The sequence below is a fragment of the Ursus arctos genome, unplaced genomic scaffold (assembly GCF_023065955.2).
Source record: "Ursus arctos isolate Adak ecotype North America unplaced genomic scaffold, UrsArc2.0 scaffold_3, whole genome shotgun sequence".
NCBI lineage: Eukaryota > Metazoa > Chordata > Mammalia > Carnivora > Ursidae > Ursus > Ursus arctos.
This window is the reverse complement of record NW_026622985.1, coordinates 53,225,744-53,244,139: the sequence shown is the minus strand read 5'-3', so window position 1 is coordinate 53,244,139 and position 18,396 is coordinate 53,225,744. Positions and strand designations below refer to the sequence as shown.

The following is an 18,396-nucleotide window of genomic DNA, read 5'->3' as shown; positions in this document are numbered from 1 at the left end:
AAACGTTGACTAGATCTGGCGGGATTTTTTAGGGAAAAAAATGGTGTGTGTGAAAAAATAAGGCAGATAATAAACTAGGAAAAATATTTTCTGTGAAAATGGCAGATAATGTGAAATAGGTGGTAATGTCTTTAATATGTAAGTAATTAATAAGTAATAACAAGCAACTGAAGACCTCAACAAATGAATGAAAACAGGGGACACAATTCACCAAAAACCCCCAAATAGAGATAGTTTTTTTAAAACTTTAGACTTTGTAATACTTACAAATTCACAAGAAGGTGCAAAGAAACACAGAGAAGTCTCATGCACCCTGACCTAGTCTCCCCAGCGTGAACATCTCTACGGCTAGTTTTTTTTTTTTTTTAAAAGAAAAAAACTGTTGATCTAATTCTTAACAAAGAAATGCAAATCAAAACAATTAGATTAACATACATTTTTCTAAATTATAGTATTTTATGCCCTTAAAGATATAGAGAAAGCAGAGGTTCTCTTGTTAAAGTTATTAGGTAATACATAAATTACTATAAACATTTTTAATAATTCTACTTCGGGGAACTGATTCTAAAAAATAATGATAATGTCTCATTATTTACAAAAGACATTTTCAAACATGTTCACCATCCTTACAAGTTTGGAAACACTCTTAATTTCTAATACATAAAAGGGTTACTCTCTAACACCCATATGTAATAAAGTATTATCTGTCAACTAACGTTAATGTCTCAAAAAACTAACAGCCCGGGGGAAAGTTCACAATATAATATTAAATAAATATAGCAGACTATATAAAGACTATCTACAGTGTGATCCCAGTATTTCAAACTTAAATCTATATATCTGTATATAATATATACACATATAAATAGACACTATATATATATATATACACACACACACACACATATGCACACACACAAGTATTTTAATATTAAATATACCAACAAGTTAATAGGGGCCTCATCTGGGTGATGAGGCTTTAAATAATATGTATTTTATTTACATTTTTCTGTATTTTCTATTTGGAATACATGCTACTTTTATCCTCAGCATAAATTGTAATTTTAAAAAAATGATTGCATACAATGTTTGGGGAAAGTTTATAGATAGATAGAGATAGAGGTATAGATATATAGGCACACACATATATATGTATATATGAGTAAAGTTATTTTAAAACAAAGCAAGGCTGTACATATAAAAAGGATGGGAGAGAAATGTATCAAAAGGCTTATAGTGGTTTTAGTGTGATAGGATTATGAGTGTTCCTCTCCTTCCCTTTTCTCTGTTTATCTTTTTTCAATGTAAAAAAATAGATAAACAACCATTCAGGCCTTCTAAACTTGTGGGGAAATTAGTGAACTGAATGGACCAAGTTCATACTTAACAAGTGCAGTCCTGTGTGTGTAAGGTAGTGTGTAAGGGACTTGGGGCCACTGCAGTCCCACTGAGTTTTCAGTGGGTATTAATAGGAAGTTTCTGGAGGGGTGGAACGCCAGAAGGGGCTCGGGCTAGGTGTATAATTTTCACTGTTGATCAGCCAATCCTTCTGATCCACCAGTCTAGAGGGAGGAAGACAGCAGCAGTGACTAGTAATGAATTAATGAATAGAACAAGTGAATAAATCATTAGAGTCTTATATGGCAGTGGCACACACCAAGACACAGGAAGATGCTGCTGTTTCCGTGAGCATTGAAGGAGTTCAGTTATTCACTCTGGTGCCTCCTCTTTGGGGGAGACGGGTCTTTCCCTTGAAGGCGCGAGCTGTGGCACTTGTTTGTAGATCCTGAAGTGGTCTCTGTCAGGGCAGAGAAGCCTCATGCTTTCACAAGGCTGTATGGATATTAAAAAGGGTCAGACCTTTGAACGACCAGGTATCTTATTTAGGAAGAAGGGATAGCCATTTAAATGTGTTCCTGAAGTAAACATTTCACAAAGGGGCCACTTTGAAAATCTGCTGTGGCCCTCCTGTTTTCGCATCCCCATCTTGGATATAATTTATTTATGAGACTGAAGAGTGGATCCTGAACTCATGAAAAAACTTCTGGAAAAGACATAATCCGCTTTTACTTTTGGTCCCCAAATTATTCTGGGACTCATTTATCTGATACACAATGACACAGAAGCAGTTCCCTTATCAGCCACGTGAGAAACATAAGCTGCAGGGAAGTTCAGGGCAACAGTCTTCTCTGATTTGAAGGAATTGAATCATCTCGTCCTGAATCTCTTCTCATTCCTCTAGGTCCAGTCAGGTGTCACCTCTTCTATGAAGCCCTCCCTAAGCCAAAGCCCAAAGTAGAATCCAACAATTTCACCTTCCTCTTCCATTCTCTAGTACTTTCTCTTCCACAGTCTTGGTCTCCCGTGTTGGATGCATTCTCTGTGCCACTCATTCAGGCCAGAAACCGTGTCTTATTCATCCTTATATCTCCCCAAAGCCGGCATAGAGCAGTTGTTCAATTTGTTGAGTTGTATTGAATTTGCACTTGGAAATTGAATAGAAAGCACATTCCCAGACAAAGTATTTCGGTCCTTCCCAGAGGGGAAGTTTAGGCCCAGCAAAGTAGGGAAGGGAGGGCCATGCAAGATGAGAAAATCATGATATGCCATTGTGTTGTTTGTAGGGAGGCTTGTAAAGGGGATCAGGAGTTTCCTTCCCTCTCAGAGTCATTGTGGTTAGAGAGAGACTGACAAAGAGAATTTATCTCATTCGTCCATGAATAATGAATGATCTGCCACCAGGGACACTTCTGGACCAAACCACGCTGTGCATTTGTCAAGGGATGCCTCCAAGGCAGCATGGTGGCCTCTGGGACAGCGTGGGGGCAGAGGAAAGCAGTATTGCTCTGAATCAGCCGTGCAAGGACATACACTGGGTACAATTCCGAAGACATTTTAGGATGAAAAGAAACATCCTGCAGTGGTAGAGAATAAGAGGATATGATTCAGAGAGTGTTGGAATTTTCCCCCTCTTAAATGGAACCAAGACTGAGCTGGATAGTCTGTTTTTGCTTTGAGATTTGTTGCGTGTGCCCGAATAGCAATAGTGCCTATGAAGTGAGGCGCCCATTTGGGGGAGACCTTTGTTTTTCATTTTGTTTTGTGTGAGGCTTGCTTCTCCTCGCCTTGGGAGCTGGCCTCTGCTTTGAGCTGCTTGTTGGCATGCACCTGTGACCTTGTGTATCGTGCAGTGAACTCAGCTGTTTATTTTGCTTCTCTTGAGACTGTTTCTAATTATTTGCAATTTTGTGTTTGCGTTTCAAATAGGAAAACTCCAGAGATGACAGCCGAGCTCTGGTCCACCAGCTTTCCAACGAGAGCAGACTCTCCATCACGGACTCCCTTTCCGAGTTTTTTGATGCACAGGAAGTTCTGTTATCTCCAAGCTCTTCAGAAAATGAGGTTTGAGCCCTGTTTTCAGTTAGGTGCCTCAAAATCTCTTTCGTTGCTTTACTCGTTCGGTAAATACCCATCTTTAGAAATGCTTAACTTAGTGGCCTCTTTCTACCATTACATTCTGAGGATCTTCTTGTAACTCTTACCCCAAAAAACACAGAGAGATACAAGACGTCAGGGAAGAGGTTGCAAACGTAGAAGGTGTTAGGTACTTCCTCGTTTCTGTTACTTAATTTGTTATACCTCTTTTCTATTACTTGTCAATCATTTTAACTATTAACTATTTGGTAATGTAATATTTCTGCCACAGGGCCAGAAATTAGCATCTTGGTTTTTTTTAATCAGTGAATTTACCAATATTAATTTATAACATGCCATTATTATATTATTATAATTCCTGTAATATGGCTATTATAATAATTCACTTATAATATATACTACTGTTTTATATTAATGCATAAAACTCATACTTTCCTGAATAAGCACGTATCATAGTTGGCATTGCTTTGTGAAAATGAGAATTGATCATTTTACCCCTTTAGTATAGAAGTACTAATCTTACTTACCATAGAAGATAGTTTTCTTTCACAAATGGTTTAAAGACAAATTATAATTCATTCTATGCAAACACTAAGAAATTCTGAAAACGCAGTCTGAATAAGAATTTCTGTAATAACTAGAGTCTTGAGTTTACTTATGTTTTCTTTGGGATAACTAGTCAAGAAACTATAATAATTTTAATAACAGGTGTTTATCGTGAACACCTTCTAGGCAGACTGGTGTATGGGCCTCTATGAAAACAACCAAAATTATTTCTGTCGGTTCATAATGGTGGGATTCAAAATGTTTGATGACTTAAAGGTTTGAGGAAAATCTGGTTTATTTACTCTAATGTGTGTCTCTTTTCCCATAGATTTCTGAAGATGACTCCTATGTCAGCGACATAAGTGATAACCTTTCCTTAGACAATCTCAGTAATGATGTAGATAATGAAAGACAGACCTTGGGTAAGATGTAAATTATTTGATATCTGAAACTTGTGTTTCAGCATATATAGAGTATCTGCTGCGAGCCTTGAACCGTGACACACACTCTGTAAGAAAAGACATGCTCCCTAGCCTTGAGGTTTATAATCTAGGTGGGGAGACAGCACTCACGTGTGAAAAATGTGTTCATTCGAATAAATTTGTCTGCTTTATAAACTTGTATTTTGTAAAGTGAATGTATACCAATTATCATATAAATATCAAAAACTAGTCCAGCAGATACCCCTTATATGGTCAAATGTTCTCTCTGCAAAGATATTACAATATAACTTTTTGCCTTTAGGTGCCTAGTGGTTTTCATGATTTAGGAATTCTATAAGGATCATGTAATAAAGAGGTCTGGCCTAAGTGGTTATTTATTTATTTTTAGTTAAGATTTTATTTATTTATTTATTTATTTATTTATTTATTTATTTGAGAGAGAACAAGAGCACGAGCAGGGTGAGGGGCAGAGAGAGAAGCAGACTCCCCACTGAGCAGGGAGCCCATGTGGGGCTCGATCCCAGGACCCTGGGATCATGACCTGAGCCAAAGGCAGATGCTTAACCGGCTGAGCCACACAGGTGCCCCTCTAAGTGGTAATTTAGCCTCAGATTCTTCAAGATAACACATTTAAAAGTAATAACAACAACAACAAAAAGTAACAAACTGCTACCTCCTACTGTCAAGGTATCCTGAAATGTTCCTTTGTTACTGGTTGATCCCAAGAGCAAAATGATGCCCAAGAAATGTTAGTTTGAACTGTGGGGTACCCAGAGCTCTGATTTAGGAGCTGAGTAGGCAGACTGAAGTCTGTTTAAGAAGGTGCCTGCCTCTAGGAAGAAGCGGCCCATTGGACAGTTCTCTGCATGGATCCTGGGCCATCAAATAGTCCCAGTGCTGGCACTCAGTACGTATGGGGGTCTTGAGGTTTGTCTGTGTCACATATTGGGTACCCAGGGCACCACCTATTTTCATATCTACCCAGAGGACAGGGACCATGTCAGTGCTTTTTCTATTCTGGTGCATCCCTGCTTAGTAAGTATGCGTGAAATGGGATGGTGATGAGTTGTTATCTGAATGCCAAAGAGCCTACTTTCTGGGGACCACAAAAAAGACAGGTAATTTTACCACTGTCTGGCAGAACATCCTTTCAGCATCAGACCTGCTAGAAGTCCAGTGCTCATTATACTCTATCTTGCTTGAAATGTTTCTGGAGAGATGAACCCTTTGGTGGAAAAGTCTGAGAACCAGTGGTTCAAAGGAGAAAACCAATAATATAGGAGCTACTTGTTCTTCTAGAAAAACAAGGAGGTGAACTGAAAGAGAAATGAAGAAATACCACATCCCCTTGAGAAATGGCACTCCCGCCATACATGAGGGAAACAGACAAACGCTGAAGTCCTCATTCTCTTTGCGGCCTTAGGGAGGGGCCAAGGGGAGCACAAGGAGAGAGGGTTCAGAGGTCACAGTTGGAAACAGAAGACTTGCTCAGAAGCTAAGACCGCAGCTGTGCTGAGTTGACATCAGCCAGGAAAAGCATAGAAGCTAAGGATGGTTCTCTTATTCCACAGCCATTTTGCTGGAATGCTGACCAACATATTGCCTTGGCTTGAATGAACTCTGGGCCAAACCCAGCTTTCTTCTTCAGCAGTATTTAGAAGTAAAAATAGGTGTCCTCCAGTTTAACTGTCTCTGTTGAAGATTAGACTTCCAAACCTCAGTACTGTACTGAAAAGGTTGGATGTAGAAATAACATTTGCATCATATGACACACTTTTGCCTACAAAAAAGAATAGGGATTAAATCAAGTTCTTGATAATTTGTGATAGGAGAATTTCTCTGGGCCCATAGTAAAGGCTAGATACTTAAAGTGCTTCCTATTGATTTCTTCCTCCCCAAATCAGGAGGTAAATATTAGGATCTGTCACTGTGCCGGGTGCTGTGGGAGATTCAGGGCTTAGGAATATAGATTCATGACCGGATTTCCTTGGTTAACCTCAGCTCTGCCATTCACTGGTACTGTGTTCCAGGGCAAGTTACTTAAGAGATGATATATGTAGGGGCGCCTGGGTAGCGTAGTCGTTAAGCGTCTGCCTTCGGCTCAGGGCGTGATCCTGGCGTTCCGGGATCGAGTCCCACATCGGGCTCCTCGGCTATGAGCCTGCTTCTTCCTCTCCCACTCCCCCTGCTTGTGTTCCCTCTCTCGCTGGCTGTCTCTCTGTCACATAAATAAATAAAAAATCTTTAAAAAAAGAAAAAAAGAGAGATGATATATGTAAAGTGCATGTAAAAATACATAAGGTAATATATGTAAAGTGTGCCAGAGTAAAAACTAGATAGATACCGGTCATCCGTTGATAGTTGTCACGTGGTGTTGTTTCAGAATCTAGTTTAGTGTCATCGGAGAAAATATTTTGAGATTACATGGAGAACTGTTTTTAAAAACTACTTTCATCTGCAGCTATTTAGTTGGGTAAATCAGATTGTTGCTCATGTCAAGCAATTAAAATAAATTCAACAATTAATTGGATGCTTGGGTTGACATGAGACTGCAAAAGTGTGACCCCAGTTTCATACTTTTCTGTTTATCAAAGCAGCCTCTTTATTCAGAGCGATTGGCTTTACAGTGAGTTAATGTTAAATATTTATTTTTAATAGATAAATGTATGCAAAAAAAATGCCCCTTTCTCATATGTTGGTGAGATTTCTTTGAAAATAGGCTCAGTTGGGACGGGAAAAAATGTCAGAGCCTGAGCCAATGGAAGTGTCACAAAGGAAAAGACTAGTAGATGTAAATGTTTTATTCGTCAACGAACCGTATGGACCAAATTTGAAGATAAATGCCAGATAGGGATTTGATTGTAAAACGAATATAAAAACAAAAACAAAAATATATCTTAGTATTTAAATAGGAAAGCAGACAATTCAGAAAAGAAGACGTGTTTATGAAAGCATTCCAAATCACACTAGGAATTTTTTAAATATAAATTAAAACAAGGAAATAACACTGTCCACCCAACAATTTGCCAAAAATTGAAAAGAAGGATAAGCCCGGAAAGGTCTCAAGAGATGGGCCCACATAGGCTGCTGACAAATAGGAAATTGATACAGCTTTTTTGAGGAGTCATCTGATCATATGAATCAAATGTCTAAAAATGTTTATAGTCTTTGACGTAATGAGTCCATGTCTATATATCCAAAGCAAATCCTCAGAGATATAACCAAATCTTAAGAATATAAATATTCTCTACTTTTTTTTTTTTTTGCATCATAGCAAGACATTGAAACAAATCTAAAAGTCCAGCAATAGAGGAATGATTTAGTAGATTATGGCTTAGCCTTGAATTTTTTTACAGTCATTATAATTGATGTTTTAGAAGAGTATTGAATAGCATGGAAGAGTAGTTAAGGGAGTAGCAGAACGTAAAACTAGATGTGCTATAAGAACTCTGTGGATGGAGAAAATACTACATGAAAATACTCCAAAATATTAACAGCTGCTATTTGTGGATAATGCGATAATGCAAGACTTTTCTTTCCCTTATCATTTTTCTGTAATAATTGTTTTTATCAAAATTTTTTAAAAAAGATTTTATTTATTTATTTGACAGAGATAGAGATAGACAGCGAGAGAGGGAACACAGCAGGGGGAGTGGGAGAGGAAGAAGCAGGCTCATAGCAGAGGAGCCTGATGTGGGGCTCGATCCCATAATCCTGGGATCACGCCCTGAGCCGAAGGCAGACGCTTAACCGCTGTGCCACCCAGGCGCCCCTGTTTTTATCAAAATTTGAAGTGATTTTTAAAAAGAGCTTAAAAGTTTTTAATCAGAGTTTGAAGTGCTTTTTAAAAAATCTGAAGTTTAGGGGCATCTGCATGGCTCAATCAGGTAAATGTCTGACCCTTGATCTTAGCTCAGGTCTTGATCTCCGGGTCAGGAATTCAAGCCCCACATTGGGCTCCAACACTGGGTGTGGAGCCTACTTAAAAATTTAAATAAATAAATAAAAATCTAAAGGGTTTAAAGGCGTGAACAGTAACTGCTACGAGCATAGAAATCCAGTTTCCAGTTTCATCTTGGGTGTATTTGAGCTATGAGTCACTAGCTTCGGAGTGGGAACTTGAAGGCCTCCCTGTAATAAAGTCCATACATTTTAGCACACGTAATTTTGGGTGCTTCACTGGGCTGCGTGGAATTCTTTTTATATTCCGACTTTCAGTCCTAGATAACTGAGATTAACCGTAGAACCGCGTACTTGCTGGGTCAGGTTTTATTTTTGTATTTTTTTAAGCAATAAAACAAAAAGTCTTCTAGAAACCACGAGGCTGATTTCCCTTTCAGGGCCTGTGCTCGAAAGCGGTGGGGAAGCCAAGCCCCGGAGAAGAACCTGCTTGCCGGCCCCGTGCCCCAACGCCAGTCACATCAGCTTGTGGAACATCCTCCGGAATAACATCGGGAAGGATCTGTCTAAGGTGGCCATGCCCGTGGAGCTCAACGAGCCACTGAACACGCTGCAGCGGCTCTGCGAGGAGCTGGAGTACAGCGAGCTTCTGGACAAGGCCGCGCAGCTCCCCAGTGCCTTGGAAAGGATGGTGAGGAGTTAGCCTTGCAGCTGTGCGCTCCTGCCTCTGCACCTGAGCCGCCACCGGGCCATTCCCGGGGCCCAGCAGAGCTGAGACGGGCAGAGCCGGAGCGCTGGGCTCCGCGGGGTGTTGTCTGGATTATTCTGTGGATAGGTTCATTTCTCACCAGCGTCCAGTTCCCCTCCGCCTGGTGGTGTTCAGTCATGTGTCAGGATTTGGCGTTTGGGGGGAGCTTCTCTGTGACAGTTGGTGCCTCTGGGTAGTTCTGCTTTGTGGTTTCACGCTTCCTTTTTCTCCAGAACCTTCCAAGTGATTGTTCTGATATGCCTGACTGGAAAACATGTCTTGAGGCCTGTCTGCATGTTTATTTTTTACCATCCCGGGTAGACAGAATTTAATTTCTCAAGTTGTTTTTCTTGTCCAGGGTGAATTTCCCTTGAGAAGGTTTTTGTTTATTTTTGGAATTGTCCCACAAGCAACTAGATTTTTGAAAATAACGTTCCTAGTCGAGGTTTTTACTAAGAAAGATGATTGTTCCACCCCCACCTTATTCTATAGAGTAAGTTTTAAAAAAAGAAAAAAACTCGTCTTAGAAAAATTCACCTTCTGTTCTCTACTCAGTATTACTTCCAATCAGGTGATGGGTCATCCAGTGAAGGGGCTCCCCAGTGTGGGGTGGTGATAAGGGACCCTGGTGGTCAGATGATGGCCAAATCAGCCCTTTCTGTGACTAGCTGACTTTGTTCTTTGAAACTGAGTGTTGCTTCCTCTCTCTGCTCCCTCATATGTTACCCGCTCCACAGTAAGTCATTGTTTGTGTGGGAGCCTGGGACCTTAGTGTCTTCCCCCGAATGCGGTGTCTGTCCTGGGCATTTGCTGATGGGCTAATTCAAGTTGGCATACCCCCTGGGCTTCAGGGACCTGACCCTAAGTCATCCTCTCACTGATGGAGGACACCATTCTTTTCTAAATTCTAAGCATTCCATAGTTTTGACCCTTATTAAAACTTCATTACATTACTGATTTGAAGATGAAGGGGAAATCTAGCTGTGGATGAGAGAGGCATCCCATTGTTGTTCGACAGTCCCTGGGGACTTCTCCATCAAGGAGACTTTCTTGCACTAATGATAATAAGAGGAGAGAAAAAACAATCTGCTATGTGTTTTTTATCTTCTTTGTTACTCTTTCCTAGAGAATTTCTGCTGAACAAAGGGAGGCAAATAGCTTCTAAAACAAGTATGAAAAGTCAACATTTGTGGACAGCTCTTTTCTTTAAAGATTGACTTTGAAGGTGAAAATATTCTTCATGGTGTTTCATTCTCGTGGCGATTTAGAGACCCTTAGGATGTCAGCTGATTGATTGGTGGACTTGACCTTGAGAAGGAGTTTGAGGGAAGGCTTTGCATTCCAGTACAACGCACCTAGAAGGGAAAGCACAGGAAGGCATTGCACAAGAACCGTATCTGTCGGTTGTTCACTGCCCCGCAGGTCAGCTCATATCCCCGCACAGGATACCTCTCATGTGGCCAGCCTAAGAGGAGGGTGCTTGCTTGTGCCTGCTTCCGCCCCCCACCCCCAGCATTATGAACGACACCAGATTCTGTTATAAATTTTGTTATATTTTAAATTGTGAAGGTGCTTCAGGCTTGATTCAATATTTCATGTAGACAATGTGAGCTTACTGTTTAACAGGTGCTCAACATGTAGGGAAGCAAAGAGAGGAACAGACCCCAGATTTCCAGAACAAAGACTGAATCGAGCATGCTGAATTGACTGTTCTAAGCTATCCAGATGCTCTACAGTATTCTGTAGTGTGAGTGGAAAGATGGGTCCCATTTGCAAAAGGCTTAAGAAACGTTGTGTGGCTAGTGAACATTGATGAAAGGCGCTCAGCTTCTCCCGCCCCCCGCGCCCCTGCCCCATGAAATGTGCTGGGAAGGAGAGGCACTGAGATTGTTTCTCACTGTTAGAAAGGGGAAGTTGCCATCACTACCTGGGTTCAGTGTTCTGTACCCCACCTCCCTCCCCCCCAAAATAAGAAAAATAATGTCTTTTTGGTGCCCTGAAAAGAGAACTGATAAAAATGCTGAGAGCCTCACAGTGGGTGCTTATTTCATGTTTATCTATAGCCTGTCCTTCCTTTGCCTTTTGATTTTCCATTTTTCCTCCCAGAAAAGCCAGACTCTTTCAAAGGCACTGTGCCCTGCCCTGTGGCTTGTTACAGGAAACTCAGGAAATTACTATCACAGGTTTTCTTTTGTCAAAATGAGTTTGTAGGTTTCCACGGTATCCAGTTAGGAATCGTTGCTTTTCCTGAATTTTGAGGGAAGTTTGGCTTTTTTTATGCTCTTCTTCTCTCTCCTTCCTGAAAATTAGGATTCTCAGATATTAGAAGTACTGGGCTATAGCTTAACCGCTCAAAAACAGGTAGCTCACTTGATAAATATGATCCTCTTGAAAGCCTCCACCAACTGGCATCAGGACAGATGGACCATTTGCAAATGTTGGGTTTGTTTGTCTCTGGGCCAAAATGAACTTTATTTAAACCAACTTTGTTGTTGTTGTTATTTTCATTTTTAAGTTTTTATTTTAATTCCAGTTAACATACCGTGTTATATTAGTTTCAGGTGTACAATATAGTGATACAAAGATTCCGTATGTCACCTTGTGCTCATCATAACAGGTGCATTTCTTTTTTTTTTCAATGTTTTTTTATTATGTTAGTCACCATACAGTACATCCCTGGTTTCTTTTTTTTTTAAAGATTTTATTTATTTATTCGACAGAGAGAGAGACAGCCAGCGAGAGAGGGAACACAAGCAGGGGGAGTGGGAGAGGAAGAAGCAGGCTCATAGCAGAAGAGCCTGACGTGGGGCTCGATCCCAGAACTCCGGGATCACGCCCTGAGCCGAAGGCAGAGGCTTAACCGCTGTGCCACCCAGGCGCCCCACATCCCTGGTTTCTGATGTAAAGTTCGATGATTCATTAGTTGTGTATAACACCCAGTGCACCATGCAATACGTGCCCTCCTTACTACCCATCACCAGCCTATCCCATTCCCCCACCCCCTCCCCTCTGAAGCCCTCAGCCTGTTTCTCAGAGTCCATAGTCTCTCATGCTTAAACCTGCAACTTTTTAAACCAAAGTTGGTTTGGTTGTCTCTAAACCAGAGACAAATTGTTGACTTTCCAAAATAAACCATAAAGAGAGAAATAAAGGTTTTCTTTTGTTCGCGTCTTTGTAACAAACTGTCTTGGTGACAGAGAAATAATAAAGTTCTTTCCTCCTCCTCCTCAGGTGTACGTGGCAGCCTTTGCTGTGTCGGCATATGCGTCTAGCTACTTCCGAGCTGGGAGCAAGCCCTTTAATCCTGTTCTTGGAGAAACATATGAGTGTATCCGTGAGGACAAAGGCTTCCGGTTTTTTTCAGAACAGGTGGCTATGTACCCTTTTTGTTTGTTGTGTACACCCTCTTTATCCGCTTGGACTGGAGGAATCACTTAACGGCCTTCCATTACATGTGCTTTGAAATATTTATTGTCCACCTTTCACTGGCTTTAAAGCAACTGAGATAATTACAGTGCTTTTACACACAAAGAGAAGGAACGATTTCCCTTCCACTGAAACCTGACCACCCCCATAAGCATGAAGGCACTAGCAGTGTGAGCACGCCTTTGACCATAGGCATCAGCAGTGCCCTCTGTGTAAAGCCATAGCGAGACAGATTTTCAAAGTATGAAGCATTTGGCCAAACCGGTTTAAAGGCTTAAAGTGTGCACCCTTACTCATTGACCTTGTCCTTCTAGAGTATGAATGCCCCCATCAAAATGGGTAGCACCAAATAAAGACATTATTCTTGATTTAATTATGAGGAATCATTCATTCATATATTTATTCATTCAGTCAACAAATATTTCTTGAGCATGTAACTCAAACCCATCGTTGTCCATGGTGCGGGGAGACTGTGGTGGGATGGGGGCTGGAGACATGCCGGTCTTCATCTGATGAATGGACATACTTTATACTTACGTAGCCTGCCTGCCTTGAAGTTCCATGAGATTTTCCCACCTAAGCATTAGCAGATAATAATATTCAAGAAGAAAGAGCAGGGTCTCTGGACCCAGCCTAGGTTCAAATCTCAGCTCTACCTCTCACCATGTTTGTAACCCCCGGGCGACTTACTTAACCTCTCTGTGCCTCAGTTTCCCCTTTAAAGTGGCAATAATGACAGTGGTACAGACCTCAGATGGCTTTGTGACAATTCAATGAGATACTCTCTACCATGCAGTCAGTGCAGTGTCTGGTACATGGAGGATGAAGTGTTATATGAGTGTTTGCTGTCATGATTGATGCATGACACCGTGATTTGTAATAGTGGGATATTGGGAACGTCCCAAGTATCTGTCAGTAAGGAATTGTTTAGCTAAAATGGGATGCACTGATACCAAAAATAAAAAAGAATCCTCTCACCTCTAGTTAAAACAACTCAACATGTCCACCCTCAGCATATCCCTAAATACCATCCTGGGAACATTAAACACAATTGCTTCGATATATTTCTCTCCTCCCAGTTCTTAGAAAACTGAAGAAAAATGGGTGGGACGCTAGTATATTTTTTTCTTTCCTGTTATCTTGCTGCCCCCTTTGTCAATGGATCTGCATTTTGGGGGTAGGAAGGGAAAGGCAGTGTAGCTGAGAGACTTAGGAGGATGGTGCCGGTCCTCACTGCAAGGACAAGCAGTGTTTTCTGAAACTCTAAGGGAAATGAATATACAATAATCCCAGAGCACATTTTTAGTAGATTTCCAGTTAGAAGCTAAAACAAATTAAATACTGATATTGAGGAAGCGAGAGTTAAATCAGTAGTTAACAGGAAAGGATAATTTGATTCCAATTCAACTGGGTTATTTAAATACTAAAGCTAAAACGGAATGGGAATAAATGAAAATGTAATTTGGTTACCATGGCATTATATGCACTCATGTGAAAAAATAACGGCCCAAAATAGCCCCGACTACAGCAGACCCTCAGGACAGGATGAATGGTGTAAGAAGAGAGTAGTAACATGGGCTTGCGTAAAGCTGAGCTGCTATCCCGTGAGCCCCTGACAGGACAGGGCCGAATTCAGGATCTGCGCGCGCACCTCCAGTGGTGGCACGGAGAGAGGAGGCAGAGCTCATGGACACGCGTGCGCAAAGACGGAAAGAGGATTACGTAACTCAGTCTTTGGTTCCGTGAAATGGATCCCCAGGAAATAAGCAAGAAAGGGATCTGGTCATTGTTAGTAGTATAGGCTGTGCTGGTGTAATGGAGACCTGCTTTCACACCCTCACCCCACCACTTCCTCTGTGTGTGGCCTTGTATAAGCTACTTAAACTTCCTGAGCCTCAATAGCGTCTTTATCTCTAGAACAGGAATGGTCATGCTTCACTCCTAGGTTGCAGTAAGGCTCAAGTGAAATACTACACTGAGATATAAAATACTCTCACTGAAGACCGTAAATGTTCCCTACGTGGTTATTGCTCTCATCTTGAGAGGCAACTCTTAAAATGCTTTTTACTATGCAGTGTTAACAATAGTAAATAAGGTGTATCTGTTCTACTAATTCAAGTGGTTCGAAGGGGGCAGACTGTCCCTGGTGAGTCTCTGACAGAAAGCCAGCCATGGGGTACCACCCGTCCTGATGGTGATGGGGCCACTTCATCTGCTGGAATTTAGCCTTATGGCCTCAGATAGTTGGTTCTTTGACTACACCCAAGAATGGATGAGTCTGTCAAGGACAGAGTCACCCTAGCTAAGCCTTTAAGAAACTGATGTATAAACTAGAATGCTATTGTATACATTTAGTGTAAAAAATAGACCTGTCCTGGGAACCCGAAGGCCTCGATCACGTGACCAGGCATCCTTTCTCTATAAACAGATTACTCGGGAAATCTGAATTTCATCACCACATGAGTGTAGAATGAGAAGGAGAGGCGGCTGTTGAATTCGAGGCGCTCAGCTGCCCGCTGCCCCGGGAGTGGAAGGGGTTTGGGCCAGGGCTGTCCCTTTCCTGGCCACCAGGAGACACATCAGCTCAACCTCCTGCACGCCCTCTCCCAGCCTGGTTTATGCTGACCCGCTGACTCATGGCACAGGAAAGCCTTCTAATGTCACACCTGACCAAGAGCCCCAGGCTGTTCAGTGTGTTGCCTGCTGTACCTGCCAGTGTGGCTCTTTCTGCTTCTGGCCCAGGAGAAGTTCTACCTCTCTGGAGATGGCATGACTCTACCAGCATGCGTTACGTGCAGGTGACACACTTCAGCTCTCAGAGTGTGAGGCTTACTTTGCTTTCTTGTACCTCTCTATAGTGAGTCAAGTTCACTGAATGACTAATGCAATAAGCTGGGTAGGACTCCCAAACTAGTATTTTGGGTGGAATTTTATTCCATCAAGGACATTGATGGAACTCCTATATCCGAGTGACCTTTCACTTGGAAGGAAACTAGAGTAACTCAGCTCTTCTATGGAGTTTTCGAGATTTGAAAAGCTACATCTATCCTTTACTCCAAGCCTTTAGATGTTGTTGTTCTGCGGTTTGGGTGGGGATGTGGTTGTTCGAAGTGGTCAGTGGCCAAAGACATTGAAGTAATTGCTTCTTCAAGGGGTTTGGGTCCATCACAGCTCTCTCCTCTCTATTGTCTCTCACCTAAAAGACCCCAGAGTGCACTATCAAATGACTCATGCAGTCAGAAACCAGAGAAAGCATTTGCTGTTCAAATTTTCCTCACAACCATCACAGGCTTGTAGAGTCCTTTGTGCTTTTCAGACTTGTGCAGGATCTTATTTGATCATCAAAATACCCTCTGTGTGGCAGGTGAGGGGAGGATCGGTTAGAGGCAGGGAAACTGAGGCCTGGAGCATTAGCCTCTCCCGATGCACGCTGTTTCACTGCAGTGGCCTCCCTCCCTCCCCTTTCTCGGGGCCTCTTGTAGGTGTAGTTACTGCGCTCAGGGCTGCAAGGGTCATTCCCGGTGGGAAAATAGCGTCCTGTATGCTGATCAGACTCTGGGGCTCGGCCTGCCATTGTCACTTAGACCAAACTCGGGTAGGACTTGGTTTCCAGCTCCCATTGTGGTCTGGGGCGTGGCCTTTGTGAATAAGCAACAGTCAGGAGTAAACCATACACATTCCCGTCCTGTGTTCTCCCCTCTGGCTGTTGCACCTTCTCCAGGGAGGAGTTTGCTTCGTGCCAAGAGCTGTGATTCAGCCTTGGCTGTCTAAATAAGCTCAGAAAAGGGGGAATTCAGAAAGGACTTCCTTTTTCTCCTCAGGGCCTGAGTGTCCTGCTGACAGGTTCTTCCTTGCTCGGTTCTCCTGCCTCCTGGCAGACAGCTAATCGGCTGGTTTGGAGCTTCATCGGGGACTGGGTGGTTCAGAAAACTGATTTCAGTTGGCTTTGCTTCTCTTTTTATACCTTCGGGAAAGGTTTGGTATCTAAAGGGTATGCAGTGAAGCTGTGACCTGCAAGAGACCATTCCTGATTATCTGCAGCTTCAGTTGTCACATGACTGTTGGAGTGATTGTAACCATTTATTCCTCCCGGGCCCCTCCCCCAGCCGCGTACCGTTGAGAGTTCATGACGGAAAAGCTAAATGGAGTTATTGGAAGTTACTAACCCATAAAAGATTCAAATGAAGTCTTTTTTTCCCTTTGCTCCCTGGCCTCAGTGCTCCTTGCTTTTCTGTTACTCATCACGAGAACTCTGAACATACATTCTTGGACAGACTTATAAATACCATACATATCATTTCTCTCCCTGCATGCTCACTCACGAAAAAATAGCTCTTTTATCTACTAGTAGGCAGAGTTTATCACTACTGATTAAAGTGGCATCTTAATTAAAGAGGTTATCAGAAGGGAAATTCAGGCAATAGATCAAATACAAGACAGCTAAACCAGTGCTCTCCCCTTCTGGGTCAAGTGATCACTTAATGTGTGTTTCTGTTTCTGGTTTTGGCAAGAAGCCATGGATTTGTCAAACAAAGTGATGAACTCTGAGCATGGGGGAAGAGAAAATAATTGGCTACTGCATTCTCCAGAAAAATCAAGCCAGCATGCTTGGCATCATCCTTAATAGCATTTTCTTAGAATCCATATCCTATTCATCAGCAAATCCTGGGGTCTCCCTTCAGAAGCCTTCCTTCCACAGCCAGCCATTTTCACTGCTTCCCCCACTGGTGCTGACCTCCAAGCCCAAGCCAACGTAATCAATGACTAGGTTCATTGCAGTAGGCTCATTAGCTGGTCTCTTGTTTCCATAGCCAATTCCTCACCCAACAGCCAGAACGATTGCTTCAAAAAAGGAGTTACACCTGATCTACACCCGCCAATGATTTCCCACGTCACTTGGAATAAAATCCTAAGTCCTGGCCATGGCCCCACAAAGTCCCCCAAGATGCTAGCCCAGGAGAGCATGCCTCTCCCACCTCTGCTCATTCAGTGTCAGCCACACGGGCCTTCTGCCTCTCTTAAAACATAAGAGCGTTGGCCAGCCCAGAGCAGTGCCTGTGTCCCCTGACTTGGATGCGCTTCTCCCAGTTTCCATGTGGTGAACGTCCTTATTTCTCCTAGCCCCAGACGATTCCATTTTAGAGAGTCCTGCCCCTACCACCCTGTCTGGAATAGCACCCCCACTTACTATCTCCCCATCCTCATGCCTTGCATTCTTCTCAACACCTGTTACTACTGACAAATTATGTCCTTATTTCTTTATTATCTATCTCACCCACTTCTACACCAAAATGTCTTGTATCCCCAGTGATTAGGACAGTGCCTGACACATCAGAGGCAATCAGTAAATGATGAACGCCATGGGATTTCTCCCTGGCACTTGTCCTCTTACCTCCAAGCTGCCCTTCGAGGTTGGAGGCGAGTCAAGAACTAGGTAGACGCTATAGTTAGGTCTTTGGACAGCTGCAGAAGTGATGTATTTCTAAATCTGAAAAAGATGCACTCAGACAAATAGGCAAATATTAAAATGTACGCTTTCCCCATCTGCTTCTCCCCATACCACTCACCTCTTATACAAAGTACATTTGAAGCATAAATAAAAAATGATCAGGTCAGGGTGGAGAAAGTCTTGAGATATACAAATAAATGACAGGAATTCTCAACTACTAAGGGAACTCACTGACTTTGGGCTTGTCCAAAGAAAGATACATATAAATACCCACACAGTAAGAACTACATATACTAAATTCCTGAATGCTTGGGAATCTGTACCTATTGGAAATTGCTCTTATTTGGGATTGAGAGGAAGAGGCAGAGAGGGATGCTAAAAACCCATCTAAATTGGATTTATCCAATAAGGTGACAGACAGTGTCTACTTCAGGGACGGGTCAATTCAG

The 18,396-nt window shown here is 42.2% G+C and overlaps 1 protein-coding gene across 1 annotated transcript in view; it reads left to right on the top strand.

The window, feature by feature from the left end:
• OSBPL3 (oxysterol binding protein like 3) overlaps window positions 1–18,396 on the top strand; it is a 250,126-nt gene that overhangs the window by 211,242 nt on the left and 20,488 nt on the right. The window contains exons 26-29 of the mRNA XM_057304348.1: window positions 3,268–3,402; window positions 4,310–4,403; window positions 8,765–9,015; window positions 12,304–12,441. Coding sequence (XP_057160331.1) covers window positions 3,268–3,402; window positions 4,310–4,403; window positions 8,765–9,015; window positions 12,304–12,441 — 618 coding nt within the window. The remainder of the gene's footprint in view (window positions 1–3,267; window positions 3,403–4,309; window positions 4,404–8,764; window positions 9,016–12,303; window positions 12,442–18,396) is intronic.